Source organism: Spea bombifrons, chromosome 3, assembly GCF_027358695.1.
Source record: "Spea bombifrons isolate aSpeBom1 chromosome 3, aSpeBom1.2.pri, whole genome shotgun sequence".
Taxonomy (NCBI): domain Eukaryota; kingdom Metazoa; phylum Chordata; class Amphibia; order Anura; family Pelobatidae; genus Spea; species Spea bombifrons.
Window position 1 is genome coordinate 25,433,413 of NC_071089.1, and position 14,358 is coordinate 25,447,770.

The 14,358-nt window shown below is 37.4% G+C and overlaps 1 protein-coding gene across 1 annotated transcript in view; it reads right to left on the reverse strand.

Moving 5' to 3' along the window:
- Nucleotides 1-2,345: 2,345 nt before the first annotated feature.
- The window catches only part of DTD1 (D-aminoacyl-tRNA deacylase 1), a 53,071-nt gene continuing 41,058 nt past the window's right edge, over nucleotides 2,346-14,358 (reverse strand). The window contains exons 5-6 of the mRNA XM_053459149.1: nucleotides 5,257-5,420; nucleotides 2,346-2,970 (exon numbers count right to left, since the gene is read on the reverse strand). Coding sequence (XP_053315124.1) covers nucleotides 5,265-5,420 — 156 coding nt within the window. The 3' untranslated portion in view covers nucleotides 2,346-2,970; nucleotides 5,257-5,264. The remainder of the gene's footprint in view (nucleotides 2,971-5,256; nucleotides 5,421-14,358) is intronic.

Sequence of the window (14,358 nt, forward strand, 5' to 3'; positions counted from 1 at the left end):
TTATACTCTTAGAAAGCCGCTTTTCTGTATCTCCCCTCTTGGAGGAACAGGTTGATATGCGAGACAGTAAAATCAGACCAAAAAAGGCTTTGATTAATGTTAATAACATTTACATATATTTATTTTCCAATAATATATTATTTTAACAAATATTTGTTAACATATTTTGCTTTTTTATTCACAAACACTATACATGAAGAGGATACATAATAGTAAACCTTCATCATAAGGCAACATGTCACTATGCAATGCTGTAATGTGGTTCCAATCAATGGTACATGTCAGGGCAAAGAGGCCTGGTTGTTTACATTGGAGCCGAGGTTAATCAGAACAACAATGCAAGTAGACTGCTGGCGTTGGAGATGTTGTAGTGAACAGACCTCTTAGAGAGAAGACCAAAACAAAGGGGCTGTTCAGGTAGGATATATTAAGGCAATTAGCTAATAAGTGTTACTCAGGATAACTGAGCAGGGATCTGAGGAGGAGGCAGCTTTATATAGCCAGTTAACAGGCAGCAGATGAAGGTGTGTTAGCCAACAAGTGTTTCAGGGTATGAGGAACAGCAGCATACATAGTGAAATAGTGCTGGGGAATGTCCATTATACAGATCTCAGTGATGGCCAACAGACAGCGAATACACACACAGAACTGAAGGCCCCTGGTTTAAGGCTAGCAAGAACTGGAATGTATGTGACTGCACCACGTGGGAGCATTGACCGGGCTATGGAGCTGGCATTACAGCAACTCCCATTGCCACAGTGCTGTACAGCAACAAAGCATTATCTATAAAAATATAGGAGTTTGGTCTCTGGAATGTTTTATTGTCTCAAGAATGTTTTGAACAAGCTGAGTGTCATCAAAGGTTTAAGCTACAATACATCATGTTGCTAAGTCTAATATGATGAAAACTGGGCACCTTTCCACAAACTGAAAAGTCTGGTGTTAGAAATAAGGATACATGGGAAGCATTGGTTAAGGAGAAAATAAATTTTCTTCAAAATAGAAATGCCTTTCCATTGTAGACCTCAATAACTAAAGGTATTGTTTTATCCTGTGCTTTGTATATTTTAAATTTCATAGTGTTCCTTTAATGGGGCAGTTTAATGACAGTCTCATCAAAGAAGAATGCACATCAAAGAAATGTAATATGCATTATTTAAAATGATCAAAATAAGTGCTTGGGAAAAGGGGCAACTGCCTATGGGGGATTCTGCAAAATTCCCCCATAAATTTTCAAGGGTGACACCGCGTAATTTAACCGTACCTCTTATGATATTGTACAGCGATTCTCTGCACATTTCCCAGCTCCAGCAATTTATTTTACCAATGACTTCAAATACACTGAACTTGGAAGCACAAGGTACAATTTTGCAAACAGCACACATTTCGAATCTCTTCAGGCACTTGTCGAGAATTCGCAACGGTCTAAACCAAAGTGGTGCCTTAAGTGTTTCCACTGCAAGAAGGGATGACTTGACTCTTCAAAGGTGGCAAGAATTTAGTGACTTCCTCTGTCCAACAAGTCTCTATGGTGCTTTCTGAAATGAATTGGCTTTCCAAAGACAGAAAGACCTCCTGCTCTCCATGATTCAGGGAGAAGAGGTTCACAAAACATTTTTTCTTCAAAGCTATAGCAGCACATAGAATGCGGAGCCATTTACTTAAATCAATAGTCTGCTCAAAATGTATTTTTCATGACAATACCTAAATACCATTTTGAGAAGACGTGATGACAATATCTAAATACCATTTTGAGAAGATGTCACACTTCGCTTGGGGAGTAATTGTTAATGCAGCAACATGGGTATGTGGACATAAGGCAAAGGCCAGCAGGACGGTGGGAAAAACGGTGGGAAAAAGCACATTGCTGGGTAAGGCTGGGCCCTGTCCCACTCAAGAGTGGAAGAGTTTGAGACAGAGCAAACTCCACCACAAAAGGGTACCAAACGACCCTTTCATGGGACTTGCTAGGGACCCAAGAATTTAGTGTAAACGCCAGAGTTTATAACATTCAAACAATGCAGCTTTAAATACAAATAAGTATATAGGATAAAGCGGATACCCACACGTGCATGCATACTGAGTTGTGAACGACAAGGATTTTAAAATTATCCTTAAAAATCTAGGAAAGCAATGTTCATTTTTATGTATACATTTTTTTGGTCTTTTTTGTATGTGGTTATGGGGTCACTGCTTTCCACTGTTTTGCAGCCTGTCACATCTCCCTCTCTATTTTTCATGTCCCTGACACAGAGACCTCCAGTAATGTTTGCAGCTGTCAGAAGCAAAGGAAGCTGAGAGCCAATCTGGAGGACGACTGACAAGAAACTCGCACAGCAAAAGTGTTCTGCTCCCAAGGTTTTAATGAGGCATAACCACTGTGTTCTTGTTATCTGCAAGTTAAACAAGCTTTATTTTTATACACTTGGAAATGTTCAGCGTGTGGTTTCAAAATGACATTTATTTGTGGAACACTGACACCTCTAACCATGTTCCATTTCCAACTCACTATAGATCCAACTTTTATACATACATTTCGTACCAAATGCCATATCTCTCATATATTGTCTTAAGTATACATGTGTATCCCCAACATATTTATCATGTACATATCTCGGATTTTAAATATATTGGCACATGTACATTTTTACTACTAAAAATACTGTTATAAACCTGATATACTACCTGAATATAGATTGTAGTATTAACTCAAAAGGTGGACTTCCCTAATATTTCATTCATAAAGTGTTCTTCCAAACAAATATGTGCCAAATACGTGGCAAACTCCTTTCCCAAAAGCTTTGTGAACATCAAAGAAAGCATAGAAGCGATTAAGCAGGTTTAAATAAAACATACATAAAAGCACTCAAAATAAAACAAACATTTTATTACACAGATTAAAGCATACAGATGGCCGGCTTCCCAAATGGACACATACAATGTCTCTTTCCTCCATGGTCTTGTTTTGTCCTGAAAAAGAATTAAAGTCAAGAAATGATAAGTAAGTAAAAAGGCTAAGTAAGCGACCATGCATATTAAAATAAATTAATTGTACCTACAACCTTTTATTAACGCTATGGAAATCATGTGTTGTATTTGTTTGTCTTTACTCATAATTCAAGAGAGCCAGGATACATGTGTGGGTTCCAAACTTCAAGGCATACTCTAGGCATCAAATACATTTTAATTAATATGATAGCCGAGTTTCACCATTACATTAACATTTTTTGCAGATGCAAATGCATGGAAAGATTTGTTCGAAAATATGTTCTTGCCCCCCAGCCCCTTGACTTGCAGGAGATGCATGCTATACTCACTGCCAGCCATCTCCAGTGCTGACTTGCGCAAGAGTTCCGGGGGGTCTAAGATCAACCCCTCCGGACGCATATGCGAAAAGCCCTCAAACTGAATTTAAATAAAGAATACTTGTTAATATGCATTCATCATTGGTGGGGCTGTATTGGATGCCAGACTGTTTAAACATAAATGGATATGAGCCTGCTTTTTCCGTCTAGCATTATCATAATTATAATATATTGGGGAAACGCATTCCTATCTACAATAAATATACTAATCCTCAAGGCCTTGTGCAGTCATATTTATTATTGTTCCCCGGATTCCATATCATCAAGCATTTGGTTATAAAATATTTGTTTATTAGATACAGGCCACGAGTCTGCATAGAAGAGTACAAGATTTATAATAATGCTTCTTCAAAAACCAAAAATGGACAAAAGCGCCCATTTTCAGCAGTGTAAGGAGATGGTATACTGCATTCATTCAAACCGCTGCTTTTTCTGTCTGTCATAACTTATAGAAGTGATCGTCTACACAAACACATGCAGTACGTAGAGATGTGCAAGACTTTATCCAGCGAATGGATAAACATGGAGAAACTTTCCACGTCACAGGTTTCTGTTTAACTGAATCATTTAGGAAAACTCCATACAGTTTGTACTATTTGTTTATCAGTCTGTGCAATTATTTTTGGATTAAAAGTAACGAGCCAGCTTCTGAAAGATGGTATTTATGGTAAAAGGTGGCAAACCTATAGTACCAAGATTCTTATTAGGAGTCTCCACAACCCTTTAAAAGGCTGCTACAAGCAGAAGAGAGGTTAACTTGATAAGGAGGAACAATCATGCAGATCCTGAAAACCAAAGCTGTGACATCGTTCCCCATATTATAACAGAACATGTTTTTTAATACAAATACATAAATATATATAGAGAAAGAGACAGAGCGATAATTTGATATGTAAATGTCATTACGTAGATTTATTATCTAGTGTATAGAACTGTGACATACAGCATTTAGAGAAATGGCAGATCAGTTTTAAGAACTGTTTTCCATAGGAATCTCTAGAAATTCTATGAGCGTCTGTTAGTTCTCCTGGTGAGAAAGAAGGAAGATAACAGCAGCAAAAAGATATCATCTGGAAAAATGCCCCCTTTTCAGCCTTTGCCTTATATTCAAGCTAATATGGAAATGCAGACAATACTCCATAGAATAAAATGTCAGCTTATCTGATTTTCCATAGCTTAGGGTGATCTATCGTAAATTGTATCAAATAGGGTATTGCCCTTAGAAAATATATTTATTCAATTAGTTTGCAAAAAAATGATATTAACATTCTGAATAACAAACCATATATACAATTTTGCAACATAAGTTAAACTTTTAGGATGCTTTAAAAGAAACTAGAAAAAGATGACATGGCTGTACCTAGCCCATAAAAACAGAAATCCTCAAGCCTGTCAATCTATGTGAAACATAATGCAGTTTACCTATGCTCATTCCTTTCAGTCATACGTCACATTAACAGCACCAATGACTACAGACAGACTGTTGCGGGGTTCAATCCGGAACCCTAGGGTAGAATCTATTGGGAGAAAAGTGAACTTGTATGCGCAGAGACCTGGTACTTCTGACCAACAGATTCAATCATGTCAGGAATAGGCATAACTGAATATAAGACAAGACTAGGGTCCAAAAGGTTTGAGGTTTTATTTTTTATAGCAGGAAAATATGCTGACAAAATAGGCCCAATAGTATTTATCTGCCGTCAAACTCTGTTTCAATATTTCAGCTGGCAGCTGTTGGATAAGAGTATAAGCAGCATTTCCATTAAGCTACTGCTCTGATTTCACTGAATAGTGGCCAGTGAAGTCAATTCAATTTAAAAGTAAAATAAACATTCATGATGGTTTTTTTTACACCACTGATTACCAGGGTCAGCATGGGGATATTGTGTACCTGAAATTCTATGGTTCTCTTTCGGATGACACATCCCCATCTGCTCCACTACTTGCGCTGGGATCTTCTTTGCTGCGTGGAACACTCTTCTCCCGGCCCGATTCTGAGGGCACCTTTGTTCTTGTCTTTTCTTTCCTTTGCTGCTGTTTTTCAAGCTTTGTAAGCTGGATGTGGTGAGAAGAGAAGAGGTTAAGCTGTGGAAATATCCATGCACAGATACCTAGGAACTCTCGAGGTTTGCTTCACCTCCTAATCCCCACTCACTTAAGGCTGTCTAGGGCTAGCACACCCCATGCGCGGCTAGCTCCTCAACCTCAAAGTCCCTTTCCCTTGAAGAGGAAGCGTTAAAGGTAGCCTACACTGGGAGTTCCCAAGTATGTTTTTATATGACACGCAGGTATACATTCAAGGTCAGCTCAATGTGTCTATGAATATAACTAATAGTTCATCCTTTAAACAAAACGGGCATTTGAGAACAAAACATGATTACACCAAGTTTAGTCTACTCAATAAATTATTATTTGTTTATATATCTAATTCTTTTTATATATAACCCTTATTTTATTCTTTTTAGCTCCTGTGCTATTCTAACAGCAACTTCTTGCTTAAATAACATAAATATCTATTAAAATGGACTCATATACCTTCCTCTTAAATTAGACTATATATGTCCTATGTATTAAAATTACATATAACACCAGCTTCCACTAAAAGCAGGGACTTTATTTAGAGATAAATAATAATGCAAATGATGTGACAGAATCTCACAGTCATACATGTTTGGTGGGTTTTTAACACAAATGTTATTTATCTTAGAAGGCGTTGTTTCGCCTCCTCTGCTGAATTAAAACCGTTCGTAACTTAATGTGGCATTAGAAAAATCATGCCAATTGAACTGCCAACCAATCCCTAAAATAAATCTTTAATCGTGTAAAGTTTTACGTCATTAAATGTTTTTCTGGGAAACACAAGCTTACTTGTGACCCTAAGGAAGGTTGCTCCTCTAAAAAGCTTGAAAGAGAAGAATACAATGCAAGATCTGCTAAGGTTTCTTTGCTTTTCAAGAAACAAGCACCAAATGTTGGTCTTCTTCTTATATGTATCACAACACATAACCCCTCATTTAAAAAAAAATTTATTTTAATTATTATTATTATTAATTATTATTTTTTTTTTACACAATTGCACATCTCGGTGGCACTATGATACAAACCTACACTTACAGCTCCAATAGATTTTCCAGATGACCCCTGTTGTTGCCATACATTATTTACCAGAGCTGCACACTAATAGCTATAAGCTGCCACACTTGCCCATAACCCATTTGCTGCATTTCCTGTATATATATGTTTAAATAAAGAATGTGTTCCTTATTTCAATAATTGAATTCCATATTCCATTTAGATAGATAATAGTAAATAATATATGATAAGTAATGCCCCAGATCTAACTACAGGCACATATATCACATCTCTCTTTGGTATAGCTGCCGACAAATCCCTGCTTTCCCATAATAAACTCATGTCCTTTAATCACACAGATGCAGCTGATCCAGCACACGAGTGGGAATATAGTGGTAGCGATTGGGTTTCCTGACATCCGGAAAAAAACCTCAATGTAGTTCCTATCACAATGCTGAATTGGAAGATTTCATATATAAAAATATTTTACAAACGTAAATGTCTTAACAGGAGATGTGGAAGTAGATTGTATAGTGTTACTGGCAACTCTCTATCTGCAGGTGTTAGCGCAATGAACCGTGTGTGCATGTATCTGAAAAAACTAGGAAGTGGTAGGCTTTTGAAAAGGAGTGTATCATGGCAAATATTTTGTATTCAAGCACATTTAGGGTTAGGGCAGTTTTATAATGTGCATTTTCTTTTTATATGATTTATTTGATTTATCTGGTCTGGGATTTTGTGATACGATTCCACTTTTTCAGCGGTTCTGCATTCAGAATTCTATCCTTTTTATTACAGTACATCATACTAGAATTTGCTGCTTCCATTAAGGTAAACATATTTTTAGGACTTAGTATTCTAGAAATTAAGGGGTATCAGCATACCTGGGAACACTCCTTGGGTTTTATCTGGAGCCTCCGAGTGAAGCTCAGCTTCCCAAAGTTTCTGTGCTATGCGGCACGGGAACAGTGTTTGGGCATGCCCACTCCCCGCCCTATTCCCCACCCACTCACACACAAGCTATCTGGGGCTGTGTACATGGCTAGCCCGGCCCCTTGCTAAGCCCCCCCATGAGTGACATGTGAAAAGTTGATTCTGTTACAAAGTTTGCAAATGTGGTCTTCACATCACAGCAGCGAATAGAATAGTTCAGTAAGCTGAACCATACCACTTTTTATCACTTACATAACCATGAAAACCATGAGCCAGAAAGCGCCATCTACGTACAGTTGTGTCAGTTTTGTCAGATCTCATAACAGCAGAATAGGAACACCTCATGCATGTAAATCTGATTTACCTGCATGGGTCAGAGCTGTTCCTATACTTCACATCTTCACCTAGGATTCCCAGCATGTATTGGAAACCCTTTTATTACCGTAAAATCTTGTGTATAATATACACTTGTGTATAAGACGCAGGTATAAAGTTACACTGATTTTTTAGGAATAAAATACGTAGTTGTGTATAATACACATCCATAGCCACAGCTTCACAGGTAGCTTCACATACACGCATATACTCAAGCTAACGTATACTGAACACACATACACAAACTCACTCCATGCACCACACAGACTCAGTCAGCGTGCTGGGACCAAGGGAACGTTGATGGAGAAGGCTTTGATGGCGGCCATGCTCATCATTATCGGTCATTTCCCAGCACTCAGATAAAGGCATCATCGCAAGAAAGAACCCCTTTTCAGGACTAGAAAAAGGAGTAAACCATGCATTTGATACCCAAGATTGTTTGGTAATTTGCATAAAAAAGTAAAAGAAAAATAAAATTATATAATAAAAATTAAGCAATAAAATTATTGTCCATTTCAATGAAAGATTGGTGTACAGTTATTTCATCAACAATAGGGTTATATAAAAAAAAGTAATTCTGGTGCAAAATATGAAAAGTAATCCTATCACCACAGCAACCAACTGAATGGTCCAATCAGAGGTATATATCTATAGGCATCATGCCATTGCACATAACAACACATATGACTGGCAGAAAATAACCTCTCCGTGCCAGTTTCAGACACATGACAATTAAGAAAAATTAAATAATTATCTCTAATAAGGAATAATTTTAAATAGCACCAGGGATGGTGTTTTTAATACTTACTGTAACTCAGCACCAGGGCTGGCTCAGCAAGTGCAGACAGAGTGCCAATTGATTTTAAAGGCTAAAATATTTGCCACTTAGGGCCCTGTAAATACACAATAGATGCGACTTTAGTTGTTGTCTGGTTTGTGCGTTAAGTTGTCTTTTTCAAGTATATTGTTGGAAAAAGGTACATAAATATTCTGCTGAGAAAACTGCTGCTGTGATCACTATTTGCTGCATATGTCAAGTACTCTTGTTCAGAGGAGAGAGCAACAACTTTAGTAGTTCACGGTTTTCTAAATAGAACAATTAGAAATGCCAGAGGCTAACATATCTAAGTAATAAAGTAAATAATCAACACCGGAAATCATCACCAATGACCAGTGAAGACACATTCCTATGACTATTTGGTTATTTGCTACCGACCCGTCACCCGAGGATTGTAAAGGAGTCATTTTTATTTCTTTATATAGCACCAAGTATTTGTGCAGCTCTGGGAAAGGAAGGGGAAGCAGGTGTCAGGACAAGAGGAAGGGTAAAAACGCCAGGTCAAGGTTAAGAGATTAAGACAGGCAGTGTCTGATCTAGAAGACAATCCAAAGTCAAGGCAATTGGCATAACTTGTGATACAATAGACATCGTCAAACGCAGGAGATCCACAGTGACACATGGTTTAGCAGTGCAACCAGAGCTAGAAAAGCACACACGGGAACTCATTGTGAATGTAAGCTTCACGTAGAGGAAAATACATACGGCACACAAATCTGAAATGCTCAACTTTCAGAAAGTTTACGAAAATAAACATGAGCAGAGCAGTAAATAATTCCATGGGTCCTTCCCTTTGTAAAGTTGATTGGGGACACTATAAATGTATAAGCTTTCATAAAACCTAAACATAAATCTGACCTGATGAAATGTAAACCTTAACAATGTGTAAAAATATTCAAAACTACAGAGCACTGGAACATCAAAGTGGATTAGAATGGGAATTCTGTGATTCCTAACTCCCTTTACTGAAATAATCTATGAGGTAAGATTATATTTGCAAGGATTAACATAAAACAATAAATTGGTAATAAAGAAAAAATCTATATAATTTGTAAGGTGGGACACGTAATATGTCAAACACACGCGTAATATGTCAAACACACAGCTCTTATACAGAAAACAGAGTTGTTTATCACTAAAACTACAAAGGCCTGCTAAAATCCCAACAACTGTCACCCCTCAGTATGGTCAAAAAGTTTACTATTTTAATATGCCTGGGGAAATTAATAATAGTCAATAAAGCCATGCTGACACGTCTGTTTAGTGTCAAGCATCATTTTTTATCTTATTTGTTGTAGGTCTGACAGAAGACTACCTTGGATCACAACAGCTGGAATGAACCGTGGGCTGGGTGATAGCTGAAAGATTTTAAGATGACAACAAAGGAAAACCTAAAAAGCACAAAGAGGTTAATTTACTAAAAGGAGAGTTGTGGCTTCCTCTCATCAATGAAGGGCCAACAATGGCAGTTTGCTCCAGTAAAAAAGTGCTGATGCTATATAATGTATAATTCAATAGTGTAATTCCACTGACTTAACTGAACCTTATACAGGACCAGCCAAGCTCTTCTGCCAACAGCAGCTCGCAGGGCTTGGAACTTTAAATTGCATAGTCAAGTCAAGGAGCTGAAACTACAATTCTCCATCCCATGCAGAGGACAGTATGGCAGGTGTAGAAAACACACCTTTTCAATGTGTTAACAATCCTGCAATGTGCTAACACGTTAAATACTAGGTACTTCAATACCTAAACATATTGACAGACATATGTTTTCATTTACAACGGCTATACGATGGATGCAGAGAATACGGCATCGATGTAGGATACATAACAGTCTATAAAAAGAATATTTACACAGGGGACGGATCCTCCCCCAGAATATTTAACAGGGAGTCAGTATTCACACTGCTAAAAATGAGCCCCCTTCCTTCTGTGCAAACAAATGAGCAACCTCCCTTTAGGAAGAGGATGCAGAACAGGTAGGGGGTGAAGAATGAGAGAAAGGACTGAGGTTATAGTTGGAAAGAGGGATTAATCTCATTGTTTTTTTATTCATACAGCCCTGTTTATACAGCATATAAATATAATGACGTGCATTTTACCTAACAACTCAACCAAAACCACGTTTATTTATTATCTTTTCCAGCTACAGAACAATTAGTACGCAGAGTCTGCGCATAATCAGCAAGAATTTGGCTTGAAATACAGAAGTTCATGTGCTTTATGCACAAAAATAGAAAGAGTCTATCCTTCACTGATTTCTCATAACAGCTTTTTGCAACAGCAGAAAGTAGACTATGGTAATTTAGATATGAAGTAAACGTTGTGCACAGAGCACAGGTGTTAGGAAGAAGGATACTTGGTTGTGAAGGATGTCCTGCATTTCGTAAAATTGTGTGGGTAACACGCTACATCCCAAACACGCTTCCAGGCACATGCTATAAATAAGCATGCTTCATCAATAATACATACAGTGCGCTCCCAGGGTGTTTGATTCAAGCTGCACAACTTAATGTATGTAAGTGTGTGTATATATATATATATATATATAAATATATATATATATATATATATATATATATATATATATACACACATACATTCACACACAAGAATTACACACGCATAAAAATAGCGCTCAGATCGAAAGTGAAAATGCCTTGTGATAAACTGTCTGTTGTTTTGGTGTCACCAATATGGTTATATTTTGTTGCAATAAATGTAAGCTCTGGGGAGTGCTCCAGTTTTTGCGTACAATTCCACTTGGATTGCTGCTGCTGGGTGCTATGTCTTATACATGCTATTAGCATGTTTGATCTAGGTTGGTTTCTCATTAATTATGATACACATTTTGCAAGTGCAAGGTCTGTAATGCAAAGGGGCAGAACAAAAATGCAGATCCCCTTACCCTTGCAGTCTGGTTACGGCTACTTACACGCCTGACGGAAAAAATACAGCATTCTTTAGTTAATTGTTGTTGACAATAAGTCTTAAACACTCATGTCTTCGTTCATGATTCTTCATACCTTTCCCAACTGTTTCACTGTGTTCTACCATCTTTTCTCCTCCTGTTTCAATCTCTCTATCAAACACCCCCCTCTCTCTTCTATCCCTTGACTTAGGACAGTCATATAAGGAAAGCTGTGCTGTACAAAGATATATTATCAACATCAAGGAAATGAAATCTAAGAAACTGGCCTTTTTCAAACTAATTCTTCATGAGAAAAAAAATCTTTGAATGCTCTGTCATTTTTACTTGTATGGATTTCAGTGTACAAAGTCATCCGTTTTGATCATCGAGTCCCTGACACAAGGAGAACAAATTCTTACGGCTGGATTAACATGCCAAACTTTACAATATAATCGGAATAGTCTACGTCTGAGCAACGAAGGCTCAGACGAATGTTTTCTGGCAAGTTTATGGCCTGCTTTATGTCCCTTTCAATAAATGTTTACAGTGTTATAATTTTGCACTGGGCAAACATATTACTAAAGTAAACACTATTCATAATGTATATGTAAAAACCTGTATAGCTTGCATGTATTTTTAAATCAGTGGGCTAATGTAAAGATGAAGTTTGACAGGACAGTTAAGATGTCCTTTTCTATGAGTACATGGAATCATTTCCATTCTACGCACAGACTCCGTGTCAGGAGAGAACACGTCGGTTAAACCTGTTCTGTTAAAATCTGCTGAGGAAATCTAAGGACTGCTTGAAGTCACACGATTTCAAGGCATTTGAATACATTTATTGACGTGAATAGTGCATTTCATTTCTGCATGCTCAGTGATCAGGTAATAAGAAAAATCCATAATTCCACATTTTGTACTATTCAGTAAATGCACTTCTTTAAATGTTTTTTTTTATTTTTATTTTTTTTAAGTAAGCCGACATGGAAACACTTTGAAATATTAACTCTGTAACAAAATGAATATATTATACACTGGAAAGTCTTAAAAGTCTTAGGGGTTGTCACACAATATATATTCACTCGGGATTTAAGGGAAACTTACTTGGCAGCTGCTATCTTTTTATGTTACTTGTGTCTGGTTATCTGTTCTCTCTGTTCACTTGCTCTCAAAGTCTTCACCCCTTCTTCCCGGGTTCAGAATTCATGGCGGATGCATAGAAGAGCTCTGTGGCCCTGTATACAACACGATCCATTGCAAGCAGTCTTACAAAGCGTGTCCTAATCAGCTGATTCACATACCAAGATATCTGTGTTCTAAGCTGTAATAACGGTAAAATCTTTTATTGAATCAGTACAGATCAAAGGTGCAAAACATATTTCTTCGGGACTCTGTCTTCATGCTGCAGTTCTAGAATTCTTTGTAATTAAATGTAATAAACTAGTATATCATGTTACAACGAGTTACCCTAAAAACCAGTCCATTTAATTTAGTTGTCAAGTCAGTGTTTATTGTGGAAACTCCTATTATTTGTGAAGTTTCATTAATAATGCAGGTTTCTCGTTCCCTCCAAACGTGAAGTGTATTAAACATTGAGCCATAGATATAATATGCTGGAAGACGACACCCAGAAAGCCTCGAAAGCTTGCAATCCTTTATACATCAGTTAGCCAATAAAAGGTGTTATTTTTACCAAAATATTATTTTCAATCTTGATATGGCACAATGTTATAAGGCTTGCAAAGGATGTTATGTACTCATCTCATACACTAAGGAACCATTATAACCAAGCTTAATAAATTAAAATGCATGGTGACAGATATATTATTTTTATGTTAAACAAATGATAAAATTAAATTTGCTCTGGCACAAAGGTATAACTCATATACCCCACAATAAACAGAGGGGACTATACACTAAATGTACAGTTCATAGGAGTCTTAAGGTCCAACCCCTGTGAGCTTATGCTGTATAATGCATAGGTAAGTCAGTGAGATTTTGTCACTCACTTCAGTCTTTGACATACTACAGTACTTCCCATAACACACTACTCGGCCCTCTTCTGAGAAAAGGGGTGGGGCTAGCTATATAAAAGGGGCAAGCAGCAGACAGCCTTAATAGGCTGGGCATTGGAGGGGCTGGTGAGTGGGCATGGCCAAACTCCAATCCCCTGCCCAGAGAAAGAGACCTGGGTAAGCAGCTCGGTGACTCCGGAATTATGCAGGATCTGATCAGCCCTTTCTGCAGGAGAAACTTGTTAGTGTTTTCCTGTCGTAATGAGGTGATGGAGTTGAAACAACTCACCTGCCAATTCTCACCCAAGTGAGGTTTACATCCTATTATTTTTTTCTGGAAAGCAACAGTTTCATCTCATTGACTTCACTATGTAATATAAAGTGCCATCACTGTTCCTTCAGCAAAGAACAGTGAACATGCCCTGCATAATGCATATGCACAGTGAGGTCAGTGAGGTGAAACTATAACTCAACTGTAAACTTCCGTTTCGGTAAATGAACACCTCTAGTCAAATGAAACATAGTTGGAAAGCAATAAATATGGAATATTTGAATTTTCACAATAAAGGATGAAATTCTAGAATGTAAATGTCAATAAAAAAAAGTGGCAGGATGTGAAGGTTGAGTGGTAGTTTTAGGTCATGATATGCCAATATTTAATACCTTTGAAGGCCCTGAAATGACATCATCAGAAACATACTCTAGCTATCTCCTTGTGCATAAAGGCAGTCTGGCTGTGTAGGTGAGTCTCAGGTCATTTTGCTTATAGCATGAAGACCTGCTAATACTATTTCCCTTAAAGCACATACAGAAGCTTGCAATGACATGTTGCTTGATATAGACTTCGAG